Below are 16,521 nucleotides of genomic sequence, written 5' to 3' on the forward strand. Positions count from 1 at the left end.
TAAGACTAAAACAAAAAAATTATTTGCCTGTGCCTCCAAAATCTGGATTGTTAAAAAAAAATTTTTTTTCCACACTGCATTTAGATTTTGTTCTTTTAAAGAAAGAACATTAAGGATGAGAGTCAAATTTCCTGAATCCTATTGCATCCTCTTCCTCCCTCGTGAGAAGCAAGCACCATAATAAAATCAATGTTTCTCATTACCAAACTGTTCCCACGTTTGAACTGCGGGATTTCTCTATCCATACACAAAATGTAGTACTACCTCAAGATTTTATTTTTATATAATCAATGGTATCAAACTATATATATCCTTCAGCAATTTGCTTTCCTCAATACACACGGATTTCACTAGAATTACTTCACAGCATTCCACTGTATAAACACACTCTCTTGTAGATGGACGTTTTGGTTGTTCCCAATTTTCTTCCTATTACAACTTGCACTTTGATGAGATTCTTATACACATCACCTTGACAAGTGTCAATTCAGGGCAGGAAATTATTTCAAGTACCTTCAAAATTACTAAAACCTACTGCAGTGCTCCCCATGGTGGTGGCATAAACTTGATTGCTAGAGGCCGGTCTTATTTCACGAGATGTGACGTGGTCTTGGGAATCCTCTCTGCTCCACACCCTTCAATGCTTGACACTGTCCAACTTTCTGACAACTGGTATTTGATAATTATTTACAATTGGTTTTTACTGAGACTGAACAGTGTTCATTAGCTATTTCAGATTTCTTTTTTGCAAGTTTCCTGTTCTCAGCCTCTATCTACTTTCTGAATATCAAAACTTTGTTGACTGGATGCACTGCAACTAATTTTTTCCCAGGCTGTGGCTTATCTTTTAATTTCACTTATTGTGTATTTGGTTGGTCAAAAAATTATTTTAGTACAAATTTAGCAATGTTTGCATCTGTGGATTTTGACTCAGTCTTAAAAAAAATCACGTCCTATTAAGGTTTACTTACAAAATGTATCTGTATTATTTCATGTTTAATTAACTGAAAATTGGGTTTCTTAGGATATTTGTGGTTGGGCTATATTTTTCCCATAGAAATAATCAGTTCTTTCAGTGACCTTTGATGAATTATCTTTTCAAATATTAAGACCACTTTATTTCCATTGAAGGAAGTCTGCTCCTGGACCCTTCTGTTCCATTCTATCCATCTGTCTATACCTGCAACATCAATAAACTCTAAATTTTCATAGTTGGTAAGCAAGATCTGTACCCTATTCAACAAAATTGTCTTGGCTGCTCCAGGTCCTGTATTCTTTCACGTGAATTTTAGAATCAATCTTATCATGACCAACTCTACTGTGATTCTGCCTGAAATTATATTGAATTTTTAGACTAATCTGAAGAATACTGATATTTGGTTCTTCTATTAGTCTTTCAATGTGTCCTCCATAGAATTCTTATAAATCTTTTGGTTTATTTCCAAGTATTAGAAGTCATGCCTGCTATTATGAGGCTTCAAGGTGCTGTAGCACGGCCATCAGATTGGGTCCATGCAGTTAAGTGTATATATGTGTATTTTCCCTAGATTCACCTGACTTTGAAAGGACATTCATTCTACCAATATATCTGTGAACTTAGACAACTCTCAGCAAATTTACCCAACAATTTTGCCACCTTAACATCAACTATGTAAAGACTTTTGACTTACTAGTCTGTGCAACAATATTGGTATGTTTTCTTAACATAGCAGCTGCAGTCTCAGAGAGGGTCACAATCACTTCAAGGGCAAGCTGGCGCTGCATATTGTTGAGGCTAGTGTCTCCACACAACTACAAAGAAAGACATATTTGTATACATTTAGCAGGTTATTCACTGAAAAAAAAAAACATTTACTGAAGGTTTTAATTTACCTTTAGACTCAGCTGTAAAGTAGCTTCCAAATGAGGACGCAAATACTTTGGCACAGTGTCTGCAATCTCAACAAGGGACTTTAGGACTGAATCGTCATTCTGGTAGCATGAGTCATTTACAGCCTAGAAAAGGTGAAGTAAAAAAAATAAGATTTGTGTTCAAGAGTCACTTTATGACACTTCATTAGCTAAAACATTAAGAGGCAGACAACAGAGAAATTAGAGTTTCATTTTTCACTAAATAATAGCATGCAATCTACATGATGCAAATGTTCTACCTATAACCACTTATATATCTTCCTTTTGTCTAATGTTAACTAGAAACATACAAAATAAAGATTTAAACCTAAGTCAAAATTAAAATCAGTGTAACACTATAACCGTCACAACAAAACTTAAGACTGGTAAAGAATTCTTTTCATAACCAGAGGAATCTCTTTTTCTCTGTCCTTCTAATATCCATATCCTAGCCTTTTTCTTTTTTTTTTATCAGTAACTTATTTACTTACTGCTGAATTGTATGCTATTTTGTGAATATATCACAATTTTTAAAAAATTAATATTTTATTTTTTTAGAGCAGTTTCAGGTTCACAGCAGAATTGAGCAGGAAATAAGAGTTTGCACATAGCCTGATACATATATATATACTCACACATATATACTCACCCACCCATATATACTCTCCTACCCTCAACATCCCTCATCATTGTGGCATATTTGGTATAATCGATGAACCAACATGGACACATTATTAACAAGAAAGTCCATATATCCTCGTCTTTTTCATACATACAGTAAATATCAGATCCTATGATACATTTCAAGTGTCCAATATTACCCAGTTTATTTCTCCTTTGATGTCAAGTTTGGTCATTGTGGTACTTAAGTGTGCTTTTTATAGCTACCTTGCCTATTTCAGAATCATGACTCCTAGAAGTTCTGGCCAACATTTCAACTTTAAATTCAGAGGAAGAAAATCTGAAATTAGACTTAAAAAGTAACTCAACTACTAAAACAACAGAATGTGTCATCAATTAATGTTTTGTCACTGACCTACTCACTATCTCTTTAATTTAACTGTATGGGGAAAAAAGTTTCTACTAAGTCCCAGTAATAACTCTTATCACATATGAACCTTGGTTTTAGCTCCTTTAAATACTCTCTAACCTAGTCCCCAACAGGGGCACCATTTCTCCCAAGAGGTATTTCTTGGTTATCACAAGATTGAGGAAATGCAAAGGCCAGGGGTACCGTGTGTCCTACATCTGTGATACAAACGTTTACGAGGAACTCACCCGACCTTAACATGCCTCTTACATGATTATAAATGTCAGACACATAAATGAAAAGCTCATTTATAATGATCTGAACCTAGAACCTAGCTCACAAATTATTTTTTGCCTGGTTTTAATGTACCATGATGTTTTCCCCTCAAAATGTAAATATTCTATAAATTAAGAATGAACACACATTTTGTTTTGTCCAGAACTTTACCATTTCTAAAAATCACCAGTTCAAATCAACAACAGTAACAGAAATCATGGTGTCCGCATTGTTAATGATACCTCTGTATCAGTCCACAATTTTAGCTATCACATTCACATACATCACTTAGAACCATCCAGGCTACTATGTTTTTGTTGCAGTAAGGCCACAGCGTTGACACATGGAAAAGCATGCCACTTTATCAGACCTTACTTTCTATCTCTTCTTTCTATTACCTTAGGGCCATATATTGATATTTTTAAAACGTGTGCCTGTACAAGAGTTGTTACCTATGAATTTCATTTTAAGATAGAGTAATGGAAAGTTATAAAATACTTGTTCTAAAAGGGGGTTTGAGGTCTGACAAGGTTGAGAATAACTGCTCTAACTCATTCAAGCTTATTTTACATTCTGATTGAGGCAGAAGGTGTTCTTAAAATAACTTATCCTTGGGATCCAATAATATTAATTAACCATCAGCTTTATAATACAAACTGTTACAAGCCCTGTATTTAAGAGTAAGGACTGCAGTCCAATTTGGGCTTGAACCACACTTGATTCCACCACTTACCAACACTGTGACCTTGGGCAAGTTTCTTATTCTCTCCTCCCTAGTTTCTCCTTATGTAGAATGGGCTTTATATTTCACAGGCTCTTTGGTTGTTTTAACAGAAATAACCTATGTGATTATATATTCAATAATAAGCATAAATTCCTTATATCATTTGCCTTACAGAAGAAACTTGAAACTGAGAATGAAGGTCTACCGAAGGCAAAAGATGTAAGCTCAGTGGGGACAGATTTGCATGTTTTGATCACTGCTCAATACCCAGCCAGCACACAGTAGCCAACAAATATTTACTGAATAAATGGATGCATTACAAAACTATGATGAGAATTTAAGCAACAGAAAACCAACAAGGATATAATTATATCACCCAGTTTGAACTGTTTTCTTACCTGTAAGAATCCAGGTAACAAGTCTGCAAAATGTTTGAACAGAGCAACATTATGCTCGTTTGCAAGTATAAATGCAGCAGTAGCTCTAGCAGATAATGTCCTGATCTAAAATAGAGTAAAAATGCCTAACATGAGAAATTTTTGATGGATTCAAGTTCAAGTTTTTTTACTTAAGATGAAATTTTTCTTTATCAGCAAAATTAGTATTTATATTTTAAAGTATAAAAGTAAAGACAATCTCCAAATACATAGATTTCTCTCCACAAGTTAGATGCTATATTAAATCAGGTGTTAAATTAATGGAGTTGAAATTATTTACCGATGGATGCTCCTGATCTTGCATACACTGAACTAACATCCGTTTGATGACGTCTAAATAGTGCTGCTGTTGATTCCCAAAAATTCCAGGAAAGTTCCTAAAAAAATGATCCGAAGCATCCTTTAAAAACTACGTTATACCTTACCAAGGTGTCAGCTAGAACATCTAATTAAACGTCCACCTGACTCAAAAGTGTACATTAATCCTTAAGACTGAATATCATCTACCCATCGTTCAAGCAATCCTCTTTTGGGGTCAAGTGAACAGAAACATAGTGGAGAGGATCCACCTGAGACTAGAGGTTACCCAGGTGCCCACCCATCCCAGCCCTCAGCTTTATCCTTCTCTCTGTTTCCGTGGGGAGCTGACCTGAGGTACAGGATGGAACGAGAGTCACCACAGGGTTTCAGGTGGTAACTGTAATAACCACGTTCACAATTTGCTCCCAATCTTGGTAATCCAAGTAGTCCAAGTTCTGCTCTACTTTAAATTTGGAAACAATTAAACTGAATACTTTTAATTAATTTTCCAATTTGGGCTATCAATATAAACAAGATACATCTGACAACTAAAGTCGAAAATGGCGTGATATCTACCCTTGTCTTCTTTTGATGTTCAAGGTATATCTCATTTAAAAAAAAGTATATGATGTTGAAAAGTTATAAATCCAACTGTATATTATTTTAAATGCAGTAAAACTGAACAATACAGTGAGCCCCCAATTTCTTTAATGCAGAAATCATTTCATCCTAACTTTAGAGCATTCTGAGTTTATTAAAATATTATGTTTTCATAAAGCTTGGTCACAGAAGACCCAGAGAACAGTAGGGATTCACCAGCATTTTCTTTCTCTTCTTCCAGATGTCATTACTAAAGCAGTTGTCTGAAAGCTACATTTGGTACTATGTCAATCTCCTAAAGGAGACGAAACTATCCCAGAAATGTTTTCAGAATCATAAAAGACAAAAGGAAAGAAAACTTCAGAGAATCCTTGTTCATAATGTAAAATGAAAAGCTTTGTTCTTTTCAATTTTGCTTCCAATACAAATACAAAGCTCATCTAAAGGCATTAAGTCTAAAACGTTAAGCTAGACTAAAACAATTAATTAAAATGTGCTTTGGGCATTCATAATATTAAATTTTTCCAAAAAAATTAGATCTATGTATATACCAGAAAATATGAAGGGCAGCTTCCCGCAGTCCCATATTTTGAGAGCTGACAGAATCAAAAAGGAACTTCAAACCTTCAGGCCATTGGTTGTTGCCATCCTCATCTAAAAGTAAAGAAATTCAGGCATAAAGTGTGTCAATCAAAATTTCAAAGTATTAAGGGTGGCTCCTTCCATTTCATAAACCTCATTCAAAATATTTGGCTGTAGAAAGTGTCCCTTGCTCTATGTTTTTACAAAAACTCCAACAGAATTAGGACCTTTAACCATACTATGGTATTATAATCTAGTAAAAAGCAATTGTGGGTACCTGGGTTACATAAGCACAGATAATAGTGGTGGCTACTTCTAAGGAGTGGGGTTTGGAGAAAAGGCAACACACTGACTATCTGACTGCCTGACTCTTTCATACATACTATTGTTAATTAAGGAGTTTAAAAAATAAGCAAAGCTAATATTTAAAAACAAGTCTTGAACCAAATTATTACTTGTAAACTAGAGAATGGGAGCCCTGTAGCAGTGCTCACAGTCTGCAGTTTTAAGTGCTAGAGAACGTTATCAAGGTGTTTAACAAGATTTTAAAACAGAATTTTTCTAATACTTTGCATAACAAAAATGAACAACCACAAAAATCCACCGTACCAGTTAACAGACACACTGGTTATACCATCAGAACTTAAGAATTATAGATATTACAGATGTTCGCATTAAAAAAAAATTTCCCTCATATTTGCTCAACTTCTCTGAAATGATAAGTGTGCTGACATTAGGAAAAAAATGCCCTAATTTGTCCCTTCAACCTAAGGATGATGCTTTAAGAGGGGATAAAATAGCTGCTTAAAAAAAATTTATGGAGAGAGCACTTGGAAATATTTTGGAAAAGTTGCCATTATTAAGTTATTTTGAGTTAGGAATGATATAATCTATAAAAATTCCTATCTGCACACTTAAAAAACTTGAAAATAGAACTTTCCATGCTATTTAAAAAATTCAAGTTTCTGTGGGTTTTGAACTTATTTAAAATATAAAAATTTAACATATTTCCTATTAATTTTTAAGAATTGGATGTATCAGTAAGGTGAATTGAACAAGAACACCTGCATTACTGGTAGCTGAGATTAAAACATTAGTGTCATAATTTACTAATATGCAACCAACAGTATTCCTCCATTTAGCCTTATCTTAGAGAAGTATTCTTTCAACCTTATAATGCCACCTAAATGAACCAAGTTTAAAACCACATGTATGAATCTGTGAAAAAAAAAAAAACAAAGTATAGCCAACTATATTATTTTTAGTGTGACCAAAAAGAATTTCAGCTGTTGATAAAACACATTTTTAAATGTTTTCATTTGCCTTATCCTTTAAAAATATTTTTGGGTATTTAATAATGTATATAGTATGATAAGCATACGTGCTTAATTTATAAACACACAAATATAACAGCCAAAAAGCACCTGCAGTCCACTGATGTCTACTTCTATCAGCAAGTTTATAATTTAGACCATGCTTTCAAAACTTTACAGATTAAGGGGAAAATAAAACTGACAGTTTTCAAGTAAAATAGAAAATTACTTCTCCACAGGGATGTTTTGAAGATCAATAGGTAAGTATCATATCTACATTTCACAACAATCTGTCAACTTTGGCTTTAAATGCAGAATTCATAATCACTCTGGTTTTGCAACAGAATGAATGGTACCCAAGTACTTGTGAGTCTTCTTCCAAGATTTCACTTAAAAAAACCAGATACGTATACTCATTTTCTTCTGTAACACAATGACAAATGCATTTGCATCCATACCTATTAAATTCCTGGCCAGCTCTGCAGCGATATCACAGATTTTTTTCCTCATGCTAGACTGTGTTTCCATTTGAATAATCATTAGTAGCTCACTCTTGATGGCAGTCTGAACATCAGAAGGAAGAGTTGGATAGACTTCATCAAATGCAGAGGACAAAAGACGTCTTAGGAGAACGGCAGCCATTTGTCTAGCCTATAAATAGATAAGACTGTTAATAACTTGGTGTCTTACTGGAGAAAAAATTTCCAACAAACTACATTCACTCTGCCATTGATGTATTTCAACATTCTATTTTTACAATTCATTTCAAAAGCACTTTGTTAGGGTTTAAAAAAAAAAAGGTAAAATACATAAAACTCTTTCCAATCACGTTGGTCTGTTGTACAGAAAATGCCACACAAAGGCTATTTCTGTTTATAGCTGAGGAAAAGCCCTCAACATATTAGATCTCGAATACAAAGATGTACCTTAGCAATGATAAACCTGTCTTTAATTCCTATTTTAAACATATTCTTTGGAGAAAAATAAATCTTAATATAAATCATGAACTCTACAATGCTCTTTTCTTCCTTCTCTATCTGGCTCTCATTCCAGTAGATGAAGTGCCTTTCCTACCCAATCTTATGCTCCCAGCCTGGTCTGTCTTACTATATAGCATCACCCTTTCATTAACCTCTTGGATAATATGCTATCACATCCATTTATCTTTACACTTCATTCATGCAAACGATCACTACAAGTTCCCAATACCTAAAAACTACTAACTGATCTCTGTGTGTATATATCCCATTTTCAAATATGTAAAATGTATTTAAATTTGGCATTTTCTGTATAATATTCCTTCAGATTACCAAAAGAAAAGCTGAGACAAATGCCATTCTAAAATTTTATCCTATTAAGTCAATGAGCCATTGAAAATACTAAACCCAATTTTTCACATTCTTTTTTTCTGGACTGCATGTACTCTTGATCACAATTAGTTTGGGACTATGGCCAACAACAAAATAAGTTAAGCTATACAAATAAAATTTGCCATCTTTTCCCTCCATTTACTTCTGAGAAAACTTTTTTTATCTGAATCACTTCTGACAGACAACAAACTTTAAAGAAAAGTTAATGTATGCTCAAGAAAGGATTCAAAGGTGTTAAAATCCCAATTGTGGTTAAAATTTGTACAATTTTTCTCACACATACACTGAACTATGAAGCCACAACCAAGATGCTGAGGCTATTCATAATCACCCAATTCCTAACTCAAAGCAAGATTTAAATAGGGTTTAATACAGGTTTTTAAAAATAAAATTCAATACTTTTACTCTTGGTTTTAAGATTTGTTTGCAGCTAACATGCATCAATCTTCAAGGATTAGAACAGCCAGCTATTTTTAGAGACAACTTTCCTTCTATGTTTGTTTTCCATATTTATCATTTATTTTGAGTTAAAGGAAAAGTATATCACAAAGGTGAAAAAAAAATGCCTTTTGTTCCGCTTTAAAGAACTGGGGTGTTTTTATAGTGTTTTCTAAGTGTTATCAGAGAACACTAAATTGCCAATTTAATTTAAACTGAATGACTACAAGAAGTCAGGTGTAATACCATGTACAAGGTTAGCATGACTTCAGTTTCATCACGTGTTAATGTAAGTATTTTACATATAGTTCACCAAATTCTAAATGCAATGTTTCATAGGTGAGTAAGTTTTCTAAACTTGGGTTATTGTGACATCTTTTCCAAACCAGAGGAAATGCACTTATCGTAAAACATATATAAGGATATTACTTTCCAAGAAGATAAACTTAGTTGCTAAATGCACAGAAAAGCAGTAACAGACTATGAATTTGAATCTAGTACAGCAAGTAGGTCATCTGCTAACAACCATGATTTTTAAAAAATTGAGGTATAGTCGATTTACAATGTTGTGTTAATTTCTGGTATACAGCATAGTGATTGTTATATATATATATATATATTCCTTCTCAAATTCTTTTTCATTATAGGTCATGCTAAAGTATTGAATACAGTTTCCTGTGCTATACAGTAGGGCCTTGTTTATCTATTTTATATATAGTAGTTAGCACCTACAAATCCCAAACCTCCAATTTATCCCTCCCCCAAACTATGATTTTTAAAGAACTCTAACAAAGCGTGTCTTTGTCCTTATACATCTTTTGCACATATTCTTCACCAACTAGATAGCTATAAGCATAAAAATTTTAAAGACAAAAAGTATCTTTTCAGAATCACTTGGCAACACACTAAAACAATGAATGAATTAAATTTCCTCCTTCAGAATGAACTGTTAAAAGGAAAAAAAATTTTAGTTACAGATATCACTTAAATTTAATAATTTTATGTAATTATTTAAAAATCATTTATTTAAAAAATATTTTGGATACATCACCTTACATGGAAAAAAAGAAATTTGTGGAGCTGGGGCAGAAGGCAGGTGTTAACAGCTCAGTGGTAGAGTGTGTGCTGAGCTTGCATGAGGTCCTGGGTTTAATCCCCAGTACCTCCATTAAAAAAAAAAAGAAAAAGTTAAAAAAAACCCAACAACTCTCATTCTTTGACAGAGTACTTCAAAAAAAATGGTATCTCCAAAGAACTGTTGGCAAAGAAATAAGTTCAAAGTTCTGGCAATGTCTATGCGGTATACAGCAGTTCTCATTACCCACTCTGACCACCATCTTAGTAAGACTGTCATAATCTCAAGCACGAGAGTAGTACCTCCTCAGCAGCTGTTGTATTTCTGATGGCTTGTAAGAGGAACGTGATCTTTGACTGGCCTGGGATATTCTCATAGGTTTCCTACACGAAAAGGAACATTAAAGGTTAGAATATAATGTCAGAAATCGTCATAATACCATGAAAAAGAGCTGAAAGGAAGAGCTGGAAAGATCCACACGTGAGTCATCACAGGATCCAGGGCTGGTGTGAAGGTTTTCTCCTGTGACAGAGAACACACTTTGGATAGGTCAGGAAAGAGAGGATGCCGAAGAAGTTACTTATCAAGTTCTCGTCCACCTTTACCCCTTAGATAGATTTTTCTGATGTATATGTATGTTTTCTCAACTTAGACTCCTCTGATTAGTAAAACTCAAGGCATAAGAGAGTGAAAAACTTACTCAAGGTGACTTGAGCCACCATGCTGCAAAATAAGTGCTCACTCAATATCCCCTTACATCATGGAAAACTGCTTATCTTGTCAACAGTTTTTAGACCAGAGGATGTAGAACTGGTTTAAATTACTACTTACAACTGCTGGAGAAATATCCTCAAATGGAGCAAGTCAGAGAAACGGCAAGTGTTCAACTTCTTTATGCTACATCTTCTTTCAAGCAAGGATTATACTAAAACCACATTATAAATGAATATGGTCGTGATAAAGTTGGCCAGGAAACTTAATACCATTTTTAAATATCACTTTAATAGATCTAGAAATCTAGGTTTTGTGACTCAGGACACTTCTTTCCTTCTCCATTAATAATGTAAAATGAACGCAAACTGGTTAACAATAAAAAATTGACACCAATTAAAAGGCAGATTGTCAGAGTGGATAAAAAAACAGGACCTAGGTACATGATGTCTGCAAAAGTAAATTGAAGAGAAGTATAAATTCATGTTCATGCATACAATTTTGAATGGCAGTCTTCTAATGTGGAAAATAAATCATTATTTTAAGTACCTTTGGAACTGTTTCCCATCCACAGGGGCCTCTTAATAAACAGTCTATTCTCATCTATCCACTTTAAGGATACACTGTAGATAACATGTTAATTTCTTAGCAACCTTAAATTCAAAGAGTTTGTCCACTCTTTAACAGCTACAATTCCCTACAGTCTACCTGGTTTCTCTCTGGACAGAAGTGATGAGGACAAAGGGAGGGAAAGTTGGGCTTCTCCTCAAGAACATCCCATTCATACAGGGCTCTGTGATACCCCTTGACATACTGTTAGATAAGGAAATAAAGGCCCTGGAGTTAAATAACTTGCTCAAGGTCATAGACAATAAACAGTAGAAAGAACTCTAGTCTTCTGGGGTCAACTGGTACCCCAAATCTCCCTAGGATGGCATGCTCTCTCCAGGTCTCACCTCTCAGGGCTGACTCCACTAAACAACCAGTTCTATTTACGCAGTGTTACACCGTTTTCAAACTTCTCAAACATACCTCAGTCTGGGGAAGAACACCTTCTGGGGAAAAGAGAACTCAAAATCCTCTGACAACCTCAAGTTCCTCTCTAATACATAAGCACCTAAGAACACAACACTGCTGAAAACTGTGACGAAAAGTATTCACAGCTAAGGAGAGAAGATGGTCTGAATTTATTTATCCAGAAATGAGATAATTTATGTAAAGATATTCACAAGATGATTGCAAAATTGGATATGTACCTTGAGATTTTTCACTTAATCTTTATCAAAGCAACTCAAAAACCAGTATAGTTTTTTCATTTAAACAAAGCCTCTCGCAGTACAATAAAAATGCCCTTAATGCCTTGTAGATGCTATAAATGTTTAACACTTGAATTTCCAGCGGTCTAAATTGTTTTGTGAAAAAATCCTTCACTAGGATACTACTCTCAGAAAACCTGTTACAAACAGTAAGTTAAATATTAAACTTTATTCTGTAACATATTCTAAGTCAATGGAAGGAGAGTTTAGTATGACATCTGACTCCTGAGAGAGGGTTCTCCCCATTTGATATGTTTCAGGGTAGCAATCCGGATCTAGTATTACCTTTATACCACGACACTGGTCAAGTATAAAGTTTGGTGAAAAGAACACAGCCATAAAATGAAAAGAATAACTTTTTCTTAGCCTAAATAGACTGAGTTCCACAAAGACAAAGATGGTATCTCTTCCTCCTTGTATTCCAAACACCTAGCACATTAGAGCACAGCAAATACAAAGAATTTTTCTCAGAATACTCCCAGCACTAGCCCAGGCAGGTTCAATCAATGTGACCAGTGTCCCTGCAAATTAAAGTTCAATTCCCTTTGATTCCACCATACAATGTAATGTAAAAGGGAAAAACAACTTTTACCTAGGAGGAAAAACCCTGGTTCCTCAAAAATCAGGCAAACTTTTTAATATGTTGACTTCCTTCAATTTAATCTCATTAATGAAGTGCTGTTTAGAATCAATGAGGAACGAAAGTCAATGGAAAACACTGAGAATATAAAAATCCATGCATAAGATTAGTGACCTACTCAAGCTTATGTCATATAGAAATGTCTAGTCATGAATGCCATGGACCTTCAACTTTGGAATACGGGTCAGTCATTAATTCAACTGTTTATTCATGTCAATTGAATTGAATTTTGAAACTTAGGGGTATTTCAATCATTTCTTCAAATACCAGAAAGATTATAAATAGAAAAATCCCTTAAGATTTAATAGAAATAAAATATAAAACCTTTCAAACGGTTTATACAATGGAAAAAGCTTTAAAACTTTTTAGTTTTGAAGCCACTCAATGATTTCAACATGTAACAATAAGTTTACTGTACTTGATTACAAATTTGAATATAAAACAAGTCATCTTAGTCAACAGTTTGGTATTTATGTGTCAACTAAGTATTTTTACTTTGACTGAGTAAATTACAAAGATATTTACTCAGCTCTTGCCAATTCTTTAGTTCAAAAAAAATTTCTGTACTTGATATATCAGACTGATACTCAATTTTATTTAGTTTACTGACAAAAGACAAGAAAAGAAAAAGGTAGTATTAAGGTATTGCTATGGACAGTCATTTCTTTTTCAAATATTTTGCCTTCCTAAGAAGCTCGATTTACAGACCAGTTTAATGTTACATGATATGATGCCAGGAAGCTTCCTCTCAAACATTTACCTTTTTTTCTGTGAAATTAAGAAAATTCTATATTATACTACTTACTTTACATATTAATATAGTACCAGGATATACAATGACAGTAAAAATATACTATCTGGATGTTTTCACTAAGAATAAAGAGACTAAGAGAATAACAGTATTTACTTTCAATTGTTCTTTATGAGAAAATGTGCTGAATGCTGCTAACTATCCCCAAAGTGATGGGAGTGATAAAAGATTTACAACAGGCACCAACTGGAATTCAAGCTGAACCAGACATTGGTATTTAGTTCAATAGAAGAGAGATTCCCCACTAGGCTTGACAATAGAGACTTAAGCAACTGGAGGGAAGAGGGAGAATTAAACTAGCTTACTAATTACAATGCTGTTCTGCTTTGTAACACAGGGAAATTTCTATTATGGGTTGGGATTAAGAACTTATTTTGTTGAAAAACTACCTCTAGAGTTAGCAGAAAGCGTTAAAATGTTTTCATAGGCTCATCACATCCCACTGATAGAAGTGCAAATTCATGCAACTAATAAATGCACATTATTTCTAAGGACAAATTTTACTTTTAAGTATTCTACAAATAAACCTAGCAAAGTCTGAAAAGATAGGTATACACCTTCTCCTATGTACAGTACCGTTTTTAGGAGTGAGATGCTGAAAACCTCAGCTGTCCATTCACAGGTGATTGAACAAACGCATCCATAGCTGTTGCGTGGCAATGTGAAATACACTGAGTGAAAACTCACAAGTTTTCACCAAATGAAAGTTGCACAGTTGTATGCATACTATAAGCCTACTCATGTAAAAATCGATATATACATACATGCTTGTGAAGATATTTGCAAGAAACATTCATGAGACACTTAAAAGTGGTTACCTTTGGGAAACAGGATAAAAAACTATTTGTATTTTGAATTTTTACCTTGAATATGTATAATGTGTGTATATATAATTTATACTTGAATATGTATTACATGTATAATAAATGTATCAAAACTCATTAAGATAAAGTTAATAGTTGTTTAAAGTGCTTTTCATACAGAACTAAACTTGCAGTGTATTTACTTCATGGATCTTTAGACCACTAAGCATAACCAGCATATCCTCAGTCTATTTAAAGTATGAATGACATTGTTATTTTCAAGTCAACTATAAAACTCGTGAGTTCAGAAGAGGACTTGTCCCTCAATTTCATTAGCTATGTACAAAATAAATTTTTGCTTTGTAAAAGTATCTGGCTGAACATCCTTCACTGAATCTTACAAAAATCTTCAATCACGTGGTCACAAAGAACTCCATATATAATCAAGTCTGAAGATAGAGTCTGATAATGTACTTAACAGAGACTGGAAAGTTTCTGCCCTTCCCTTGAAGTATCTCCAATCCATCTCAACACTGACTTAGTAAAACATCAGTCTTCTATTGAAGATTTACTGCAAGTGCCTTACTGCTGGTAAAAGAACTTGCAGGTACATTTGATATATTGTCTCTTGAAACTTTATCCATAGGTCCACAGGAGCCAGAGGTGGTTAAAAAGAGGTTCAGGTTAGATTTAGCGAAATTAAAGGCTTAAACATATGGCACTGGCCCAGTTAAACAACGGAAGTCCCAAGACATCCCATTTATGTTATGAGACCACAAATCTCTGGAGATCAAAGAAAATTTATCTGAAGCATGAGCAAAGTAAGGTGCAAGCTGCTAAGAAATCCTAAAAGCAACTTCACAAAATTGGGGGTGGAGGAGGGAAATCTGGCTTCTGGCGTTATGAACCAGACTGAGAAAGAGGACTAAATGGAAATAGGTAGAAAGAAGGCGAGATGGCAGTACACTCATTATCAATAGGAGGGGATGGGGAAGGGAGGGACAGACTGTGTGGTTAGAGAGGGGGCAGGAGAGAAACAGGGGTGACGAACTAGGGTTTGGGGGATCAAAAAGCAGGACAGGGTGGTGACCACCGCTGGGAGGGGGAGGCTCCCAGTAGGGGGAAAGGGGCGCGGGGAGCCCCGGGGCCCGCCCCACACCCCACATCCCTCCCAGCCGCCTGGCTTCCCCATCTGGGCGGGGGCAGCGTGTCAGCAGCGGCCGCACGTGTGTGCGAGCGGCAGCGGGGAGGTAACTGGCGCCCGGCGCCGCCGCTGCAAGGGCCAGAAGGGCCTGGGGGCACCACCGGGAGCCGCGGGCCGCCTCACACGTGGGCTGCGCGGCCGCCGCCCGCCCGGCCCGGCCTGCACGGCCGCGTTGGAGCGGCCGAGGCCCATCGGGCGGCGTCCGGGGAAGGGTCGGCGCACCGGCCGGGGCGCGGGGTTGGGGGCGGCGAGCTCGGTTACCTCTGCCTGTTTCCGGACCACATTGTCGGGGCTGAGCAGGTTTCCCAGGAGCAGGTAGAACTGTTGCTGCTCCGCCGCGGCCGCCGCCATTGCGCTAGGCGTGAGAGAGAGAAGAAGGGAGGGGAGACAGGAGCCGTGAGGCGCGCTGGCGGGCCGGCGGGAGGGGCGGGGGCGGGCCCAGCGCGGGGACCGGCACCAGCAGCGGCGCGGGGCTGGGGGGCCGGGCGGGAAAGGGCGGGGCAAAGGGGAAAGGGGAGGACGGGGCGGGGCCTCGCGACCCCTCACCCCGCCGCGGCCGCTGGCGCCGGGACCCCATTGGTCCTGGGCGCGAGGGGCGGGGCTGAGGCAGCCTCCTCGAGGGCCGCGCCGATTGGCCACGCACCCTGCAGTGCCGTCACTGGCGGCGCGCGGCGGGCCGCCGGGCTTGGCGCGGGCGGGGCGGGGACTTTGCTGCTCAGCTGGGGCCGCGGCTGAGACGCGGGGAAGGCGGGAGGAGCCGGCTGGCAGGCCTGGCGGCGGCGAGGGGCGTGAGGGCCGGCTGGGGAGGAGGGGCCAGCTCCTGAGCGCGGGAGATTTCGGCGCCGCGGGCTGGCTAGCCGTCTCCCCAGCTGCCCGCTAGCCTTTCCCCGCCACCCGAGGAGCAGCCCCACCTCCAGTCCCTCGGACCCTGGGCCCCTTGACCCCAACCCCAGAGGGAGGGAGTGGATTTCAAAATCCACTTCCTACTTAAATTCCACCCC

General features: G+C 37.0%; 1 protein-coding gene across 1 annotated transcript in view; it reads right to left on the minus strand.

Moving 5' to 3' along the window:
- Positions 1 to 15,967, minus strand: part of IPO5 (importin 5) — a 37,220-nt gene extending 21,253 nt beyond the window's left edge. Inside the window, exons 1-8 of the mRNA XM_032496747.1 lie at positions 15,782 to 15,967; positions 10,338 to 10,418; positions 7,611 to 7,803; positions 5,809 to 5,911; positions 4,638 to 4,734; positions 4,319 to 4,423; positions 1,873 to 1,995; positions 1,671 to 1,791 (exon numbers count right to left, since the gene is read on the minus strand). Of these exons, the coding sequence (XP_032352638.1) occupies positions 1,671 to 1,791; positions 1,873 to 1,995; positions 4,319 to 4,423; positions 4,638 to 4,734; positions 5,809 to 5,911; positions 7,611 to 7,803; positions 10,338 to 10,418; positions 15,782 to 15,871 (913 nt within the window). The 5' untranslated portion in view covers positions 15,872 to 15,967. The remainder of the gene's footprint in view (positions 1 to 1,670; positions 1,792 to 1,872; positions 1,996 to 4,318; positions 4,424 to 4,637; positions 4,735 to 5,808; positions 5,912 to 7,610; positions 7,804 to 10,337; positions 10,419 to 15,781) is intronic.
- Positions 15,968 to 16,521: the final 554 nt, after the last annotated feature.

Source organism: Camelus ferus, chromosome 14 (genome assembly GCF_009834535.1).
Source record: "Camelus ferus isolate YT-003-E chromosome 14, BCGSAC_Cfer_1.0, whole genome shotgun sequence".
Lineage (NCBI taxonomy): Eukaryota > Metazoa > Chordata > Mammalia > Artiodactyla > Camelidae > Camelus > Camelus ferus.